General features: G+C 43.8%; 1 protein-coding gene across 2 annotated transcripts; it reads left to right on the forward strand.

Moving 5' to 3' along the window:
- Positions 1-716: 716 nt before the first annotated feature.
- OSGIN1 (oxidative stress induced growth inhibitor 1) lies at positions 717-11880 on the forward strand. Of its 2 annotated transcripts, none has more exons than XM_013941036.2 (6): positions 717-847; positions 5173-5275; positions 7800-7936; positions 8287-8478; positions 8780-8871; positions 9528-11880. In XM_013941036.2, exons 2-6 carry the CDS (start codon positions 5191-5193, stop codon positions 10519-10521), a joined length of 1500 nt encoding a protein of 499 aa, XP_013796490.2. In that variant the 5' UTR covers positions 717-847; positions 5173-5190; the 3' UTR covers positions 10522-11880. The 2 variants fall into 2 exon arrangements, with proteins under 2 accessions (XP_013796490.2, XP_067158737.1); XM_067302636.1 differs by lacking the exon at positions 717-847 and adding an exon at positions 864-3200.
- The last annotated feature ends 730 nt before the right edge of the window (positions 11881-12610 follow it).

The raw sequence follows: 12610 nt of genomic DNA on the forward strand, positions 1-12610 counted from the left end.
GTATATGAAATGTACTATATCAAATACCTGAGAACCGGAAATCAGAAGGGATTGAGGGAGCAAGAATTTTGCATACTGTGCTAATTAATCCTCTTGAATTTGATTCACCTGACAATGCAGTAGTGCCTGGGGGCTATGACTTCACTGTTCCCCCGTGCAGCAGTCTGCCTGAGGACCTCTGCAGACACAGGAGAGAAGACAACCCTGCTGGCAGTGTCACATGTCTCATGTGTGCTGTCCCCATGTGTGTTAGCTGTTTTTTAATGAGAGATGAAACTAAAAGTCAAAATACTATCCAAAGGAAGGAAAGTGGACATGAATTTCCTTTCAATTTGTGGCCAAAAAGATTATCAGTTTTAAAGCAACTATACCATTCTATCCCTTCACTCTTATTCATATCTGCAGTTATCACTGTAGCAGCTTTCCTTTTAAATACAGAGGAAAAATTCAGTTCTACTGCAGGAAGCATTGTATTTTGTGAAGTCTCGGGTTTAATTTGCCCTGAAGGTAACAAGTGGAAAAGAACAGATTAGTTCAATGCTGGACTTCTGCCACGCACAGGTCCTGTACTCAGCTGAACATCGCTCAGGAAAGTTACTCTACATCATTCATTCACAAGCTGGGAAACAATCTTCCTGCTGACTCATGCTTATAAGTATTTTTCTAGCTCCACCTACATTCATTTCAGCTCCACCTCTCTTCACTTAGAGCTGGTAGCCTACTATATTTAAACAGCTGTCTTAGAGCAGAGACAGGATTCAAGGCTTGTATTTTGGCTGTTTTTCTTGACTGTGCAGGCGTTTTCATAAAGATCTTGTTTCTTCTCATCAGATCTGCTGCTGAAAAGGTAAGGTGACTGTAAGTGAATGCAGAGAGCTCTATAGCTCTCTCTGTGTGGCATATTGGAACATGCTGCTTTCTGAAAGATCACAGGAAGGCTTTTAGAGCGATGTATCTGTATGTACCACAAAGTTGAATGGCTTCCACGTACTTTGTCTGTGGGGTAACTGGACTCGTATGTAAGACTGATTGTGCTGGTGGGGGAAAGAACTCCTTAAACTTGTAGGAAAGCATAAAAGCTGGTGGGATGTGTTTCTTAAAGTCCTAATGAATGAAACTAAATATCTTCTTAAATAGCTGCTTCTGAAATGAATGGGGGGGATGAAGAAATGAAGCTGAAGGAAGCTGTTGCGTTTCTGTTACTGTTCTTGTTAACCCCGAGTGTCACAGAAGCACCCTCAGGCTCCTCTTCCTTGTATGCTCGCTGCACTGCTCTTTTGAACTCTCTCCACGTGCTGTACAGGCCTCGCTTAGCAGCCCTTACTCGAGCAGAAGTCCCATTGATGTTGTAGGGAGAGCTATTTGCATGTGGCTGATGTAATTTGGCCTTTCTCTTACTAAAGATATTCAAATTTTGTTGTCTTGCTAACACATCTTTGCCTTTTTCTTTTGCTCGCTTAAAACTTGTTTCAGTCGTGCAGCCTGGAACTGCTAGGGGCCACGCTGACCTGCTTCGTGGGAGTTGCGGGCCCGCTAGGTGTGAGGCTGTGTCTGTGAGGTGTGCAGAATTTGGCCCAGGATGATAAGCTGGCTGCTGCTTCGAGCCAGAGCAATTATGTAATGTTCCATCGGCAGTGGAAGCAGCGAGGAGATGAATTCTGGAACTTGCAGCATGTTCCCGAATGAAGAGGAGGAAAGAGACCCCCATTTAAAGTAGGAAGCCTAAAGCAGGAGCCAGAACAGTGAGCGGGGTCACTGAACTGGTTAGATGCAAGTGCCCAGCAGCCTGCTCTCCCCAAAGGGAAAGTGGGAAGGGCAGCCTTGTTTGTTAGCTCAGGCTTTTCTTTTTCTTGCCGAGTTAGTTAAATAGCTCTGTGTAGATTTGAAGTGAACTCCGGTGTCCTGTGTGCTTTCCAGTAGCCTCTGCAGGAACGGATTCATTTGCTACAGTGAATTGGCTGTATAGGCTATTGAGGTATGTGTGTCTCTTGATTCTGAGACTGCCAAAAATCAAAACAAACAAACAACAAGCAAAAAACCCCCCCCACCTTTACTTCTCATGGCAGGAAAAATGAACATTTGGCCTGAAAATTCAGCTGCCTTGATGCTCCAAGCACAGTTTTGCCCACTGCAAGTCACACACCTAGTCTACAGGTTGGGAATAGCTCTAACCAGGTTCAGCATCTGATTCATTTTCTGCTAAAAAAATATAATTAGTAACTGTAAACCATAAAGATGGCAAGTCTAGGATGTGGAAGGGACTTCTTATATGTAGAGACATGCTGGGATGAACAAACTGCTTTGATAGTTAATTTTGTGTTGATAGGATTGTCCAGTGTCAAAACTTTGGGGAACAAAGTGTGTAGCACTAAAATGGGCCTAATGAGGTTTTGTGAACCCAGATCTTGGATAAAACTACAGCTAAAAACGGTCATGTACATACATGGATTGAGGAATGCTTGCCAAATCAGCAATTGTACTCTAGCCTTAAAGGTTTGGCTTAATTCCAGCAAACATTCCTTTTTCACATATCAAAAGATACTGAATGGAGGTGCAGCGTGAAATGAGGAGACTTATCACTGAGGCTGCTGCTTTGCGCTGCTCGCGGTGGGTTGGGTGACAGTGCAATGGCTAGGAGCCAAGGCAAGCTCCCTTTGAAGCAGACAGGACTGCAAGGCTGACTTTTACAGTCTTGTGTCTGTTTTTGTCCCCTTCAGGTCCCCTGTAGAAACTCTGGCACAGGACAGCAAGATTTTGTGCCCAGATCTTGCAAACGGACTTGCAGGCTCATCATTATATATACACTGGCTTTGCTGCTCCCCTGGAACGGTTGCCATGTGCCGTACTGGGTTGGTTCAGCAGTCCTTGCTCCCAGCAAAAATCCCATGAACGTTGCTGGGTTACCGCTGTCTACAGAGCACATACAGTCTCTGTGCATGCTGCTGCAGACTGCTACAGAGCAGAAACCTGCATTGCTCCCTTCCAGGGATCTTGCTTCACATTTTCAGACTCCCAGTATTTTCACAGAGATAAAAGGTGTGCACTCTGTATTAGGAAACGTTAACAAGAACTTGGCTTGTTGTGTAGTACAGCCGTGGAGGAGGGAATGGTTTGTTACCATGGAGAAGAAACCCCTGCTAACCTTCAGATACGTATTGCGATTGAGGCTGATTTGAGCGAGTATCTTCCTGATCAGACTGGTGAGCTGTTTCTCTGGTCTCTCAGGCCATCCCCGTTGCTAGTGCTGAACTCTTCCAATTGCAGCAGTGGACCTTTGTGGTAGAAAATTATTTGGGGATAAACTTACACAACAACCCACCGATGGTAGTGTGGGGTTTGGTTCCTGTGGCAGAATCTACCCAACAGGCTGAGGAAATATGTGGGTGGCTACAGTGGTTGGGTTAAATACACCTCAAGGGGCAGATGGGTGCCTCAGTGTGGACATAACATGAGGAAGTATTCATGTATGCATCAATCTTTGGTCCTCTGGGTCACAGCTAAGCTGTGAACCAACAGTTCCTGCATAGTTCCTCAGGATCCTGCTCTCTTTAAAGCTAGATGCCTAAAATGGCTTAAATTAGAAAGCATGACTGTTTCTTAACCCATGTTTTCTATGTGGTTCTTGCCCTTTCAGACAGGACATGAGAGAATGTCTTAGTCTAATGCTTATTTAAGTGGTAGTAAGTGACCAGTAGGTGTTAAACTGTGGTACCAAACTTCAGCCAAAGCTGCTAGTTTTGAGTCCCACATGGAGGCCTTATGATGTGTCTCTCTACTTGGGTGAATCCAAGCCTCTTAGAATAGCTACCACAGTCTAGGCCAGAGATGGCCATATCTCAGGGCGTACAAGCATAGCTACATCCTTGAAGGCTAACCCGCTCACATGACTCCTTTTGAAGCCTGAAATTCTGCAAATCCTAAACTCAGCTGTGGTTTTGTGGTTGCTCATTCAAACACCAGTGCCTTACTGCATTACTGTAGCTGTTGGTGTAGTAAAAGACAAGTTTTAAGGGGAGCTTTGCACTCGCAGGATGAAATTTGCTGCAATGCTTGTGTCAAAGGCAGTGATGTGCCAAACCTTTGAGTGCGCAATGTGCTTGCCCATGATCTTTCTGCACTTTGAAAGGATGTGGAGAGCATCTTCTGCTGAACAGAGTAATGCCATTCAGTGGGTTTGGACTTGGTTTTTCAAAACAAATATAAAGTTTTCAGAAAAAGACTATTTTGTGTAGAATAACTTAGTTTATGTTGAATTTTGAAAAAATCACTTTTACTGTGATAAAAATAACACTGACTTCTCTGGATTAGCAGCCATGATGGTGTAGTTGAATTCCCTGGAAAAATAAAAAAGCACTTATTTAAGGTGCTGTGGTTCCTGCAGGAAGGGCAAGAAATTTTGATTCACTGTTCATTGAATTAGGGTATGTGCATGACAAAATGAGATGAGGCGTGTAGATTCCACTCTCCCAATGACACCTTAGTCTCCAAGATTATATTTTTGTTACTTTTTAATAAAGATTTGTTGTCATTTACTAGTTCAAACCCAGAACTCTGTATTTTCTGGAAGGCAAAGAAGGCATCCCTAGGTTCAGAAAGTGAACTAGCTCTTCATTTCTCAAAAACCTCTAGCACTGCCATGGCATGTATTTGAAAATGCAACCCAAACATTTCCATCCTTCGGGCAGAAGCTTTAGGTGATGCTTGCTCTACTTCTCAGTGAATGCACAGGTTGCTTTAAAAACTATGAAACATTCAGGAAGGGGTGTTTGCAAGACCTCCATTCATACAAAAGTTCATGATAATTGCATAACAACATTGTTCTACTCAGTATAAGCAAAAGTGAAGCTTTCATTAACAAGCTGCACCATTTCAGCTGTTATAGTTAGAGGGTTCATGGTTACTGAATTTGCCAGCTGTTCTGGGTGGACTGAAATTTGTGTGTGGAGGAGAAAGATAAGGGTCCTTTGCCTTTTTTTGTGATATAATCAGGGAATCAACTTTCAGCTTCTAAGAAGGAAAAGAAAAAAAGTAGTGGGCCTGTCCCGAGTGTGCAAGTGTAAAGTGGTGTGCAATACAAGGATAATACTCTGGATCAGCCCTGTTCTGTGGGCTATAGCAAGTCATGGCTTTTGTCAGAAAAGCCAATAGTTTAATATTTCTTTGTTTTAACAGGTAGACTCCAGGACCTAAATGCTTTCGGACAGAAAGATGTATTCGGTGTCGAACAAACACCAAAACAGGAGCGAGTTTAAGCCACTTCCTGTAGTGATTATAGGTAAGTTTTCTTTTGACAGTGTAGTTGTGTTCTCTAGTGCCGTTTTTGCTTTGGACTTGCCATCTGTTTTGTTCCACGTCTTAAGACCAGAATTGTCCTGGTCATTGTTCCTGCCCCCTTTCCCTGACAGTGAGACTTTCTCTAGTGCTGGTACGAATGGAGTGGTGGCAAGTAAGGAACCAGGTGTTTGACAAACTGAAACGCATGCCTGCTTTTCACTAACAAAAATGGTAACCTTCTAGACATCAGGTCAGCTGGGCCTGTTTTTTTCCCCCTGTCAGGTGCTTAAAAGGGTTTGAAACTATTTCACTGAGAAAATCACTAAAGTTGATTTTTCTGCAGTGCTTGAATTGGTGCGTGTGATCTTTTTCCCTCATCATGTGTGGTTTGGGAAGTGATCCAGATGCTGTTGAAGTTTCTGGGAATTTTTTTATAGATCCTTTAAATACTTCAGAAATCTCTTGGCATATGCAAATCAGCTACACTGCTTTTATACAGAAGTTAATAGCTTTGGTAAAGAACTGTGGCTTTTTATTTTTCACTGTTTCAGAAATTAATGCATTAACTGTCCTGTGTCCCTTGAGAGAGGAGCTTTGTAATGTGGGGTGATTCTTGGAGCAAGAATTGAGTGGTGATGTGAGTGCCTTCCCCTCTGCGACTGACGAGCTGTGCTGGAGCACAGGCATTTCACTCTTTTCCTCTGAGCCTATGCTTAAATGCCTTGTAGACCTGGGTTCCTGCCTTATCTGTCATGTCATCGGTAGCCCCTGAGCTAGTCCAAAGTTTGTGCAGCACATAAATCACAGTTAATCGTTGCTGACAGCAAGTTTCACAGGGACACTACTGCCTGTGGATTGAATTCTGAGGGTGACTTTCTGCTGCCCAGTTGTGGAAGCCTTTTGCAGCAGGCAAAGAGGATATTTTGGTAGATCCCAGGTGTGCCTCTATGGGGACCAAGTGTGGAGACATCACTAAAGCCTCTGGAGCACCAGTGTGAAGATGCATGCTGTGGGTAGGCTGTTGAGAGCTGAAGCAGCTCAGGTGTTTCATTGCACCTGAACATGTCTAGCAGATTCCAGCTGCTTCCCCAGGCCTGATTTCTGGAGACCTTAGCTGTGGCTTGGATGGTAAATCCTCTGTGCATTGTAGTGTGTTGTGAATTTAACTCAAACTTCCTTGTGCATCCTAAAGCAAAGGAGCAAGTTGAGACCATATTATATTCTACCATAGCTGCAATGTAGTTTGCTTTTAATTTCCACTGCTGCTTGGTTTTGGATGGTAACTTTCCTGCAAGTGGCATATTCCAAGCACTAACCAGCAGCCACCTATTGCCACCCAGGGTCAAGCTGATTTTGGCTCCAGCTGTGGAGGGTAGCTGCCCTTAGCATAACTCAGCTCACCATGAGTTTTCCAGCCCAAACCTCCCTCTCTCTCAAATGCCCCAGAAGCGGCCTTTGCTCCAGTGGCTGTGGCACGCAACACGGACACTGTGTCAACACGGCTGCTGTGTCACTTTGGTTCTCCTGCCCTGCATCGTCACTGCATTATGTAATTGTGGTTAGTCACATACTAGTGAGCAGCCGAGCTCTGGGCCAGAGAGGCTGACAGCTAGTTATGCAGACGCTGTAAAATATTAAACATACTGGAGAGCAGCCATGTGAAAATTTTCCACAGGCTACTCTCACTGCACTCTGGAGTCACATATATCAAGTCTTTTGGCTGGCTTTTGGGTGGTCAGCTGGACAAGCTTAGCCATCCAGAGATTTGCTCAAAGTGCTGTACTCTGAGGGATTGTCTTAGCATGGCAGAGACGCGTCTTTTTGTAACTCACTGCTTGCAAACCACTGTGGGGCTAGTTCCAAGGTCCTCCAGAGCCACCAGCCAAAGCTAGTCTTGCTAGAGAGCCCTTATTATAAGGGATTCCTTATTGAAAGTATACAGAGCAGAGCTGTTCCCTATCGTCTCTGGTCACTCTGTTCTCTGGATTTACTCTGCATCCTGTACCCAGCGAACTACCCTGCACAGGTGACATGCATGTCCAGCAGAGCTGAGGCCCCCAGTCAGCACGTTACCAGTTTTGAAACTTTTAAACTGACCACAGCTGTCTCCTCCCAACGAATAAAAGGAAAGAAACAGTAACAATGAAACAGATGGGGAGAAGGAGAACTGTCTTCAGAGCCAAAAGCAAGAAGTTAGTGAGCAGCTATGTAATTAATCATCAGGCTAGTGACTTCAAGCCTCAGGTGAGGTTAACCTCTGGCTTGTTTAAGCCAATGTCTTTTCAGCAAATTCTGAGGAGCTCACAATGCAAATAGACACAACTGAGGAGTAGAAGGGGGAACATGAGAATAAGATTCCTTCCCCGACTCCATCCAACAGGCCAGTGGGTACGCTGGCAATAGAAAGTCTCCTGTATCTGCAGTGGTGTCTTAACCTTTGAATTGGTCTGGTTATTCAAAATACTTCTCCAAGGGCTGTTCCATCTGCAGGAGTATAAAATCTTCTTTTCCATCTCTCTGTTTAGGGAATGGACCTTCAGGAATCTGTCTGTCCTATCTGCTGTCAGGCTATGTCCCTTACTTCAAAAGAGACTCTCTTCATCCTCATTCCATTCTGCAGAGGAAACTGGAAGAGGCACCAGATGTCTCCATTTTGGACCAGGTTTGTATTTAAAAAAAAAAGCTTTTTTTTTTAAGCAGGAAAAAAGCCTTCATTATGACCCCATAGTGAAGTATCCCAGGGGTATTTTATAAATGATAACCTCATTTGAATGTTCAAAGCGCATGGGCAGCACAAGCCTTAAACAAAAGACTTAAGTTGTCCAAATTTCCCATGTGTAAAGTGCCAGCATTGCTGCTGAGATCCTCAAGGTGTTTTTCAAGCAGTAAAGGGGCTATGTGCCAACAGATGAATTTCGCAAAACACCAGAAGTACTAATTGGAAGTACAGCAGTTTCATGTAGTCTGCCTGGTATGACACACGTTTTGAGCATCTGCTCTGTCTACTTTTAGGATTTGGAGTATCTGTCTGAAGGCTTGGAGGGACGATCCCACAGCCCGGTGGCTCTTCTGTTTGATACTCTTCTGCGTCCAGACACAGACTTTGGTGGAACAGCAGAATCTGTCCTCACTTGGTGGCATGAGACCAACAGAGTCATCCCGCACTTGGTCCTTGGCAGAAACCCTCCCGGAGGTGCCTGGCATGTATGTGAATTGAAGCCTAACTGCTTAGGTCTGCATGTTGAAAGATAGCCAAATGTCCTAAACAGAGCTGAAGGATGCTCAAAAAAAAGGGGGGGGGGGCAGGATGGGATGTGAGACACTTATATTTCCTTAAATATGAACATATTCCTTTTTTCCTTTTGAAATCATCCATGCCAGTGGATCAAATTAAATCACTGACTTCATGATAGTTGATGTATTGGAACATGACAAAATAGCATTTCATTTTTCTTATTCTTAAATGACTTTCAGTTATTTAATGTAGCTGTGTTTCTTGTTCCAGTCTATTGAAGGGTCTATGATTACCCTGAGCAGAGGGGAATGGATGGGACTCCCAGATCTCCAGTTCAAAGACTGGCTGAGACAAAAGAGAAGGTGAGATATCTGTGGTGTGATTGTTTATTTGCAAACATCTAAAGGTTATTTGGGAACCTGGGGTGGAGTGCAATCCTTTGATGCATCTGTTACAGATAGTTCTAGTGAGAGGAAGAGACCCCCAGCAAAAATCCATTCTGCATGCAGTGATTCAGAGATTCAGATGCAGAGATAAAGTTGGAGTACTGGTTGCAGTACGTCTGCTTCTCAAGCACTCATTGGGGATGGTTCAGTTCTTCTGAAAATGCTTGGAGAAGACATGGTAGTCTGTGTGTCCATTGCTGCTGTCCCCAATGACAAGTATAGTCACAGGTACTGTGGAATCTCTCAGGTGCTTCTGAGACATGTTAGACACTTAAAATCTGAAAAAGTCCAGGAGATAAAAATGGAATAGAAGTGGACATGCAAGAAGAAGCTATGAGTTACCATGTTCTTAGGGAAGGGATTCATGTTAGACATGTTGCCTCTGTCCAACAACCTGCAAACCTGACTGTTACCTCTATAGGCCAGGAATAAATTTGCTGCAGACAAGAAAACTAGATGAGAAATCTCCTCTGTTAGTGCCAGGATAGAAGGCTCTAGGATACATTCAGTGGAAGAGGGAGAAATTCTAAGCTCTTAACTGCTGCTTGACCTTTGTTTGTAATGTATTACAGAGGCCTTAGAAACAATAGAGCCACAGCGGAAGACATTGCCCAATATTATCAACATTATGTGATGAAGAAAGGGCTGCAGAAGAACTTTAGATGTGGGACTGTTGTGACCTCTGTGAGGAAAGTGAGTGCAGAGAGCATCTTCAACCATGCACAGAAAGATCTGCAGGAGAAAAGTGACTCACTCTGGAACTTCACTGAGGAAAATATGGAGGTCTTTAAGGTAGATGGATTTTTCAAAACTCTGAAAGGTGATCAGGAACTGTTCTCCATCTATGCGGAAAATGTGGTCTTAGCTACAGGAACATACGATAGTCCCACTTGGCTTGGGGTCAAGGGAGAGAACCTTTCCTATGTCCATCACCAGCTCTCCGCCCTAGAGGAAGCGGTGAAGGACAACAGCATTGGCATCATGTCAGATCCAGTCTTGATTGTGGGTGCTGGTCTGACAGCTGCTGATGCAATTCTTTTTGCTCACCACTGCAGCATTCCAGTAATCCATGTTTTTCGGAGAACAGTCAATGATCCAGGTCTTATCTTTAACCAGCTCCCCAAAGTAATGTATCCTGAATACCACAAAGTCCATCAGATGATGAAAGAACAGTCAGCTGCTTGTTCTGGGCCCTATGACTGCTATGTTAGCCTTCCTGAACATCACGTGCTATCCTTTGGCAAGGACAAGAAATGTATCCTTCAAGACAAGAATGGCTACCAGAAGGTTTATAAGATTTCCATGGCTCTTGTTCTCACTGGCTCAAACCCCAACCTTTCCTTTCTGCCAAATAATGGCATTGACTTGGCAATGGACTGCGACCAACCAGTCAATCCCAAGAGGAATCCCATAGATGTTGACCCATTCACCTATGAATGCACTCAGGAGAAAGGGCTTTATGCTCTAGGACCCTTAGCTGGGGACAACTTTGTACGCTTTGTGCAGGGAGGGGCTCTGGCTGTTGCCAGCTCTCTGTTAAAGAAAGCAAATAAAAATCCCCCCTAATGAAAAAAGCCCCCTCCCATGCTAACAGTGTCTAAGTGGGTTACTGCTGTTTTGTTAGAGAAGCAAGTCTCTGATATGTACACCCTCAAATGTGAAGCCCCCACTCCTGGTATTCACCAAGGTTATGCAGAGTTACTAAGCTCTTGCTGAGTTATTTGGGAAGATTAAGTCACCAAATGCACAGAGCAGGCTTCACACACAGGGATACCTTGAACCCTAGGGGATTCAGCTCCTTTCCTGCATGGCTGTGCCTGAAGGCAGCAGGGGCCTTGAGTCTTGTGCTGCAAAAGTGGGGAGCAAGATAGTGACTGCTCTTCTGTGTAACACCTTCCAGGCTACTGAAAATAGAACTGGGGAACAATTGATGTTAATTATTTCCAGACAGCAAGCTGGCAACCCTGTGTCTGTCAGCATCTTACACTGTCCAGTGTTTTTGGATGAAACAAAGTAAGCCAGTGTGGTTTTATTTGCTCCTGTGGCTTAGCTGTATGTTCTTATTAGACAAGAATTCACTGAAAGATGCTGCAGGTAAATTTTTGGTACATGAAGTGGTACTCTGTGAATAAAAACTGGCATAGAAGCACAGTCTAAACTGTATTTTCTTACTGATGACACCAGCAATGTGTTATATGTGGGGTTTTTTTATTCAAGAGATTCATGTGATGGTTTGTTGTCTTCTGAAGAGTCTTCAGAAGTGATGGTATTGACTTACAAACATCCAGTTTGCCATCTTACAGCAATTTGCTTTCTAAGTCCTAAAACTGAGGTGGCTGTGTTCTCAGCAGCTGCTCTAAAGACAGCAGAATTAAAGGGAGCTACTGGCTTGTCTTGAAATTCTGCCTGTGTACTGTGTGGGACTTCTGCTGCATGGAGTATTGCAGGAAAAAGCAGTATGTTGTGTACTGTAGTATGGATCTCTAATCTATCATGATTTTTCAAGAATGCTGTTTATGAATTTAAGACTTTTATTGGCAAAGCACTTTGTTAGGGGCTTTCAGTCAGTGTTTTGAATGAGCTGGGTAGGTGGGAATGGTGCCTCATGGTGCAAACCTCACTGTCAGCCGACCTATGGGACCTTCCATACCTCTCACAGGAAAAAAAGAATCATATTTAATGTTATTCAGTATAAAGACAGACTGTGCTCCCTGCGGTGCACTGAAACTCACTGGCATGACAGGATGCTACAAATGCCTCTGGAAAGCTGCATGTGTAGAGACAGTGGCTGTTTGCAGATGACCCTCACAAGTTGTGCAGGGAGACATACAAGGAACCTGTCTGCAGTGTTGTATCTCACTAGAATATTTTCATCAGTGACTGTACTTGTATGAAATATTTTTCAATAAAGTGATTTCAGACTTACTCTCAGCCTGTTTGTTTTTTATCTCTGACTTTGAATCTCTGACCAAGAGAAGATCTAACAAACTTCTTCATCAGCTTGCTGGCAAATACCAGGATGTGGTGTGATGTACCCACTGAATTCCACCTCTCTCCTCTCCCTAGGGGCATAACACTCTAAGGACATGTTTTCCACATGTCTTCCTCTGCCCTTTAGGATGGAAACCTTTTTGTAGACACTACCGAAGTGCCCTTTCTCTTTTGTGAAGCTAAACCATGCTTACAGAACAAAACTTTTTTACCAAGAGTGTTATCTCCTAAGAGACCTTAGATCTTGTTACTTCATGTCTTCTCTTATCTGGAAAAGTCCCAAATCATGGCCTAGTCTAGTAAGGCATAGGATCATTTAGATTGGAGGGGACATTTGAAGGTCTGTGGTCTGACCCCATTAAAGCTTGGTCAAATTTGAAGTTAGATCAGGTTGCTCAGGGCCTTGCCCAGGAAAGCTTTGAAAATCTTCTGGGATAGAGATTCCACTGTCTCTTTGGGACTGCTGGTTCAATGTTTGACCACCTTTACTGTGGAGAATTGTGGCTTGTTTGTTGTTGGTTTTTTTCCCCCCCCTTCTAAGTATCTAAATGAAACATTCTTCTTGTGACTCATATCTGTTGTCACTTGTTCTTTCACTGTGCACCTTTGATAAGAGTCTGGCTCAAAGTGTTAAAGCACAAATCCTCCATCTGCTCTGTGGAAG

This window comes from Apteryx mantelli, chromosome 10 (assembly GCF_036417845.1).
Source record: "Apteryx mantelli isolate bAptMan1 chromosome 10, bAptMan1.hap1, whole genome shotgun sequence".
Lineage (NCBI taxonomy): Eukaryota > Metazoa > Chordata > Aves > Apterygiformes > Apterygidae > Apteryx > Apteryx mantelli.

Bases quoted from the DNA above. Each gene is read 5' to 3' on its own strand.
- OSGIN1 (XM_013941036.2), top strand. From the start codon at position 5,191: ATGCTTTCGGACAGAAAGATGTATTCGGTGTCGAACAAACACCAAAAC. The intron at 5,276-7,799 runs GTAAGTTTTCTT...CTCTCTGTTTAG, and splicing joins ACTTCCTGTAGTGATTATAG to GGAATGGACCTTCAGGAATC. The intron at 8,872-9,527 runs GTGAGATATCTG...AATGTATTACAG, and splicing joins TGGCTGAGACAAAAGAGAAG to AGGCCTTAGAAACAATAGAG.